At 46.1% G+C, this 7,607-nt stretch overlaps 1 protein-coding gene across 1 annotated transcript; it reads right to left on the bottom strand.

The window, feature by feature from the left end:
* Window positions 1-1,848: 1,848 nt before the first annotated feature.
* On the bottom strand, window positions 1,849-4,999 carry LOC123510861. Its single transcript, XM_045266301.1, has 4 exons — window positions 3,997-4,999; window positions 3,547-3,723; window positions 2,739-2,933; window positions 1,849-2,412 (listed from the first exon to the last, which is right to left on the bottom strand). The coding sequence occupies exons 1-4, from the start codon at window positions 4,501-4,503 to the stop codon at window positions 1,849-1,851; spliced, it is 1,443 nt and encodes a 480-aa protein (XP_045122236.1). The 5' UTR covers window positions 4,504-4,999.
* Window positions 5,000-7,607: the final 2,608 nt, after the last annotated feature.

Here is a 7,607-nt window from a genome sequence, read left to right as displayed (position 1 = left end):
AAATATTCCCACTCCCTGGAACTAGCAATGGCCTCACCCTCTGGAAACTGGAGTGGCCCATTTGAAGTCAATGACCTCCTTCAAGAACCTCAAGAATTCTTTATACCATCTAAACTCTGGAATGACCTCTCTCTGGGCCTCCTCCCTGACCACGAGTCTCCCTTTCGGCCTCCTCTCTTCTCCCTGGAAAGTCAACTGGCCACTGGAAGGAGCTATAAATGCCCAGGAATCAATCAGGCTCACGTGGCCATAGGATCAGGCTGAAGGAGGATCGGAAACTCTTTACTTTGATGGTCTATCGTTTTTTGTGTGGGTTTGAAACAGAGTCGACGGTTTCCAGGGGTGATTTGTGATTTGTTCTTGTTTATAGACCGTAAATTGGGAACGTAGAGGTGCCAGAGAGAGAGAGAGAGAGAGAGAGAGAGAGAGAGAGAGAGAGAGAGAGAGAGAGAGATTTACAGCTCCGGTCTAGATAATTGTAAAATATCTCTCCACTTGTTACCTCCGACCGCTATTACCGCTCTTCTCCTCTCCTCTTCTCTCCTCCTCCTCCTCCTCCTCCTCCTCCTCCTCCTCCTCCTCCTCCTCCTCCTCCTCCTCCTCTACTCGGAAACCATCCTCTCTTTCTATACCTCCTCATCACTCTCACTTTGCTTTCCTTTCCCTCTTCTCATTAATGAATTAGAGAGAGAGAGAGAGAGAGAGAGAGAGAGAGAGAGAGAGAGAGAGAGAGAGAGAGAGAGAGAGAGAGAGAGAGAGAGAGAGAGAGAGAGAGAGAGAGAGAGAGAGAGAGAGAGAGAGAGAGAGAGAGAGAGAGAGAGAGCAGCATCCCCTCATCAAAGACCAGGTGCAAAAAACAAGGACTAAATTTCCATACTGATAAATAATTACTTGTATTATCAAAGGGAAAAGTTATAATTTGCCAGACGAGTGATACGAGACTTGCTGGGCTGACTGGAAATGATCAGCTGATGATGGAACACTAATCTATTCTCACGATGAAGGAAAATAATACTAAAAATTAATGAAGAGAAATTGACGAAAGAGAAAAGGAGGAGGACTTGGAGGAGGGGAAAAAAACAAGAGGAAGAACGAGAAAAAAGAAAACGAGAAACATAATTAAGAAAAAGAAAGAAAAGCAGAGAGAAAAGTGAGAAAACTAATGCAGAGAAATGGAGGAAGAGAAAAAGAGAGGAGGAGGAGGAGGAGGAGGAAAGGAAAATAATAATAGTAATAACATAAAAAATGACCCGTATTAATCTCGTGTGATCCTAATTAGTCACCAAATAAATGAACTTGTAGATAGTCGTTAATGAAGCGAACCTCATTTCATACTTTTATTAAAACGAAAAAAAACACCAAAAAAAAAAAACAATCTACATACTGATGAATTAAAAACAAACATGCATCACATATTACAATTTCACAATAATAATTCCAACATCTCATTTCACATACTATTTCCCGATGTCCCTTTGATGTTACAGATGTTTGCTTTATCTGGCTGGCTTATAATGGCAGGAGTGGCGGACTTAATGGAGGTAAGATGCGTGAACCGTAGAGGGGACATCTGAGGTGCAGGATTTTAGGTAATGACGGAGGAAGGAAGGGTGAAGCAGGGGCAGGTAATGAGGGCTGGCAGGCAGAGAGGAAAGGAAGCGGCAGAGGGGAGGAGGAGAGGGAGAGAATGAGATATCGGAATGTCAGAGAGTTTGGGAGAGAGAGAGAGAGAGAGAGAGAGAGAGAGAGAGAGAGAGAGAGAGAGAGAGAGAGAGAGAGAGAGAGAGAGAGAGAGAGAGAGAGATGACAGCAATGTAACAACACGGGAGAGACAGATGAAGTCTTCTCTCACACTCCATCTTCCTCGCCCCGCACCGCCGCTCCCTCCACCTCCTCCACCAGCACCACGCCGCAGTCCACCACCCTGGCCTGGGAGGGGTCGGGAAGGGCCGCCACTCCCCGCACCACCTCCAGGCCATTCTCCACCTGCCCGAAAGCAAAGTGCACAGTCTGCCCTGGATTACCGTGCTGAGTCGTGATGAAGAACTGCGCCGCTCTGTGTATGCCTCCCCACCACCCCCGCACCACCCCCGCCCGCCATTCCCTGCGGTACTCCCTCCCCCAGCCCAGCCACGGGATCAGAGACGCGCCTCCTGCACCGTCAGTTCCCTCGTAGTCCCCCGCGATGATTCTCTCCTTCGGTCCGCCCTTGTCCAGGACGCCGAGGAACCTGGTGTTTGCGTAGCTCACCCCGCGTTGCCCCGTGCATAGCCACGTGAACTGCCTGCCGCGGCCTGTGTCTGGGCTGAGGCGGATGTACACGCGACCCTTGAGGCGTGGCTCGGCGTTTTCCACTTCTAGGAACACCAGCGTGCCCTCCCGGTCCACTAGTTCACTAAGGACTTCCTTGTGCTGCGGGGGAGGTGGAGTGTGCGTAAGGGACATGGTAGGGGAAGGAAGGAGGTGTGAGGGCACTGGTGGGGCAAGGAAGGTGGTTTAATGGGTTAAGGAAGGAAGGAGGGACGGAAATATGTGGCGGCGGGTCAAGCCATATTGCCTTCTTCCGCCGTCCTGACTCGTGAAAGAGGCGTGGGTCGTGTCAGCTCTTTTCAAAGTGTGCGTCAGCTCGTATGCTATTTATTGACTTTTCCCCCCGCGCATCAAAGCCCGCCAGGATCAGTTATTGAGGTTCCACGGAATATCGAGTTTATATGTGGCGAGAGTCCACTTCCACTCACCTCAATAGTGATGGAGCCCGGGGGCGGGGGTCCCTCGGCCAGGCAGTGAAGGAGCAGGTGGCCGCGGGACAGGGAGAGCCGCCCGCACCGCAGCGTCTCCTTCTCTCCGTCCAGGTTCCTTGTCTGAATCGCGAACACACTTCCCGCCACCACGGCCCCCCGCACGTCTGCCGCCATGCTGAGGAGCTGTGCAGCCTGCCGGGGGAAGGGTGACTGGTTGATTGTTTGATTGGTTGACTAACTGATTGACTGAATGAATGGGGGAGTGATTGATTGATTGATTGACTGACTGAGTGTCTGATTGATTCATAAACTGATTGACTGAGTGTCTGGCTAATTGACTGACTGTCTGACTGAATGACTGACTAACTTAATGACTGACAGACTAATTGTTTGGCTTACTAACAAAGGAGAGGAGCAGTAAGGTAATGCATCAGAGACGAGGTAAGGAAGAGATAATGAGGATAGCTATACATACGAAGAGATGCAGCCATGAGTGTCTGTCTTAACATATGAACTTACTCAATGACCCCTGGACTCACAACAAAGCGGGAGGGCGAGGCCAAAACAACACAGGCGCAGCTGAAGCTAAGCCCTCAAAAAATGCAAGCAGAAATCTAAACAAGAGTGAAAAATAAAGCCAAAAACATAAAACAATGCAATATATCCCAGTCACAACGACGCTCGGCTCACAAAAAGTGAGGAAAGGGGAGATAACAAAGAACATAAAAAACACCAGCGAAAAATAACAAAAAGCAGAACAATACAGGGAAAGGAAAAATAACACGATCGCGCTCTATACTCTTGCCTTTAGCTCTGCACTCCAGCCGTCTGCTGGAGGCCTCGGGAAGTGGTAAAGAGGAGCGGGGGAGGACAGGCTGCTCCTGGGTCCCCTGAGGCTGCAATCCGGGGTGAATAAGGTGGCAAAGACATCCCTTTGCTCCCGGCTAATGGCTTCCGTCGCTAGTTTGTTGGCGCGTCTCACCTGAAGCCGGACAAGTGACAAAATGAGATCCGAGGGTATCTGTGTCCTCCTGCTTGTCTCCGTATCAGCAACTACCCCTGCCAGCACCAAGCATACATCTAGGGCGCGCGCGCCCGCACACACACACACACACACACACACACACACACACACACACACACACACACACACACACACACACTTTTATTCTAGTGCTGTAAAACTTCCGCCAGGTGGGCCTTCCGCCCTCTTAGGTGTATTAAAGTGGATCGCAGCGGCCGTGGGAACACCTGCCTTGGAGGAAGCGATGGCGAGGGCCGTGTCGCGAGGGACCTGGAAGCAGTGCGCCATGGAGGGAGCGGCAGGAGGCTTCCAAACTTGCTCTTCATCCCCATGACGCACCTCCATCGCTTCCACCTCCTCCCGCAGCCCCTCCATCACCTCCGTCTCCTTCAACTCCCAATGCAGACGCTCCCTCGCCTCCTGCACCCTCCGCTCCTCGCGGGCCAGGGCCTCCACTGCGGCACGGTTGATTCGCACCAGCTGCTCGATGGCGCTTTCGTGCCGCTGCCGCCACCAGCACAGATCATTGGCATAATCCTGCAGCCGCTGGTCACAGGCGTGGGTGGAGGACAGCAGGGTGCGAGCCGCTGCCGCTGGCTGCGGCTGGTGGAGGGAGCCTCGCCACTCTGGTGTCAGGCTCATCTTCTTTAAGGGCTCGCCCGCTGCCCCGCCCACAATAGCGGCGGCGGCACAGTCAGTGGCAGAGACGAATGGTGGAGGCGGCAGCAGGGTGGGCATAAAAGGTCAGCTGTTTACTTTTTAATGTCAACTTGAGACCTGCAGGCGTATGTCCTGCCTGGCGGGGGAGGGGCGGCCTGGACAGCAAAGGTCACTGTGAGGGGTCACAGGTGACATGTCCACAGAACACCACGAGTTGTGTGGCTCCGTCAGTCAGGTCACGGTTATCTCACTTACCACCACCACCATCACAACCTTCACCACTACACTCAGCACCGTAGGATCATCGATTCTTAAAACTTCGTCTTCTTAACTTCAAAGGTCTTGCTTTTAACTTCATTAACTTTGCACTGTCAAAACTTCAACTTTCGCCGCTTCGTGCACACTTGTTTCCTTTCCTGTTCCTCTGTGCGAATCCCTGCGGGCTGTCTCCCCCTCTTCGCCCCGTGCCGCGCCCCAGCCCTCCACTGCCGCGAGACACACACACACACACATATATACACACACAGGCACTGCTACACAGTCAGACAGGACGCTGTGAGGCGGAGGAGAAAGGAGGCGATGCAAAGAACAAAATGGTCTTATCACGTGATAGCGGCGAGATTAGATAGCCAGTACAGAGCTGCCACAAATGTTACGACACACCATATGTCTACTACGAGTTTCTCTCTCTCTCTCTCTCTCTCTCTCTCTCTCTCTCTCTCTCTCTCTCTCTCTCTCTCTCTCTCTCTCTCTCTCTCTCTCTCTCTCTCTCTCTCTCTCTCTCTCTCTTTTATAAAAGTCCTGTGGTATTCCCAGTCAGTAGGGAAGAGGAAGAGGAGACAGAGAGAGAGAGAGAGAGAGAGAGAGAGAGAGAGAGAGAGAGAGAGAGAGAGAGAGAGAGAGGAAGAGCGTGATAAGATTAGTAAGTCCTGTACACTTTCAACTCTCCAAACTAAATATAGAAATCATTTCCGATACACGCGCGACGTGGCGGTGATGTCACGGGGAAGCCCACCACCAGACCACAGACCACGTGGCTCGTAGCGGATGAATCTGTACTGATGCTGCCGCTGATGTTGCTTTTTCAGTGTCGATTCTATTTTCAATACTGACTTATTCAGACAACACCAAAATTTTATTAAACTTATTTTGGTGTTTCTACATAGTTTAGCCATTAACCTCTTCAATACCATGAGGCGTTTCCATTTTCATTCTGCTTAGTATTTGGTGATTTTTATACAGCTTCAGAAACTCATGTCGGGGATTAAAATAGTGAAGGTTCTGGCCACTAATCGTCTGACCTCCACAGACCCTTCTTAATGTCAGTAAAATCGTCTAATCGTACCCAAAACTCAAGGTAAAAATGTGTCCCAGTACTCAAGGGGTTAAACGAGTACCATTACTACTACTACTACTACTACTACTACTACTACTACTACTATACTATATCATACTACCACTACTACTGTCTACTACTACTATACTATATCATACTACTACTACTACTGTCATTACTACTACCACCATTATTACTACCACCGCCTACACAGATTACGATGGCGATGCTATTAGTAAATTATTTTTGATAGGAAAGCATTACCCGCAAAAAAGGTGGCTTAATTATGGTGTTTAAAAGTTATTATAAAAATTACTACGGTAATTAGCTCTTATATCGTACACCAAGAGGCCATAATGGAGCGATGAAAGTAAAAATTAAAACATTATTATAGAGGCAAGGAATGCAGTATATACACGTAGCTGATAAATAGATAAGAAGTAGACGCAAAAAAATGAGAAAAGAGCTGGAAAATAATATGAACGTTATGAATAAGAAAATGAATATGAAAACAAGTAAGAATTCCTACACATAAAACAATTTCCTTTTAAAATTAAGAATGATATAAAGATAAATGGAAACAGTTAATGTGAAGATAATGAAAGGAAGTAAAACAAGAAAAAATAAAATACAAGAATATTGTAATAGAACAAGATTAATGAGAAAAATGCAGCAGTGAAGAAATAAAATGAAAAAAAAAAAATAGAAAATAGATGCATAAAAAATACAAAAGCAAAAAAATGATAAATGATGAATATAAAAATAACAAAAACATCCTGAAAAATCAATAAACACAAATGATGAATACGAAAATGAAAAAAAAATTTACTTAAATATAAAAGAAAAAAAATGATGGATAACGCATACAAAAATAACGAAAACACCCTCAAAAAACCAACAAACACAAATAATAAACGCAAAAAAAAGACAAGAAAAAAAATCTTAAACACAAAACAATTTCTTTTCACACACGCGAGAAAAAAAATCTCGGTAAAATTAAGTAAAAAAAAAAAAAAAACGCTTTCTAAAATATAAACATAGAAATGAAGGCTGGTGAATATCGGACTCCTGGCGCTCTCTTTATAGTTGGCTCAGTGTTGTATAATTAAAACAGAAACCTTCTTTCTGGCATACATAATGAGGGAGCGTGGGCTGGATCTAAATATGCCAGTTAAATATAGATGAGTCTTTAAAATTACTATTACCGTTTTTCACTCGTGGGTTCCTGTGTATTGTGTATCAGCTGTCTATTCATTGGTGTGTTTTGTGTCTGCTGGTGATCTCTCTGCCTGCTTTCTCCGTAATAATGATGGATGGTCTTTAGTGTGGTTGTTTTATTCGTATATTTATCTCTTTCAATGCTGAGACGCAGTTTTACCATGAGTTGTGTGCGATTAGATTAATTTATTTGCGTTAGGAAGACTCTATGGAGGTCAAAAGATTAATGGCCACACTCTTTACTTTTATAGTGAGGTTTTTTCACTCGTATATTTAACCCCTTCAATATTGAGACACAGTTTTACCATGAGTTTTCTGTGACAGGACGATTTTAAGAAGAATTAGGAAGAGTCTATGGAGGTCAAAAGATTAATGGCCACAGTCTTTACTATTATACTCCTCACACAAGTTTCTGAAGGTGTATAGTATCGCCCAACAGTAACCAGAACGAATATGAAAACGCTGCATGGTACTGAAAGGGTTAAGTGTGTTGTATTAGATAATGAACTAATGTAGGTGTAGTTTGAGAATATGTATCATCTTGTCCGCCTCGTTTTACTAATGAGGACAATGATAATATAAATGTTAAAACTAGTAGAGATATTTTTTTTTTCGCATGTAAGCTCCA

Source organism: Portunus trituberculatus, chromosome 30 (genome assembly GCF_017591435.1).
Source record: "Portunus trituberculatus isolate SZX2019 chromosome 30, ASM1759143v1, whole genome shotgun sequence".
Classification (NCBI taxonomy): Eukaryota; Metazoa; Arthropoda; class Malacostraca; order Decapoda; family Portunidae; genus Portunus; species Portunus trituberculatus.
This window is presented reverse-complemented; position numbering and strand designations above follow the sequence as displayed.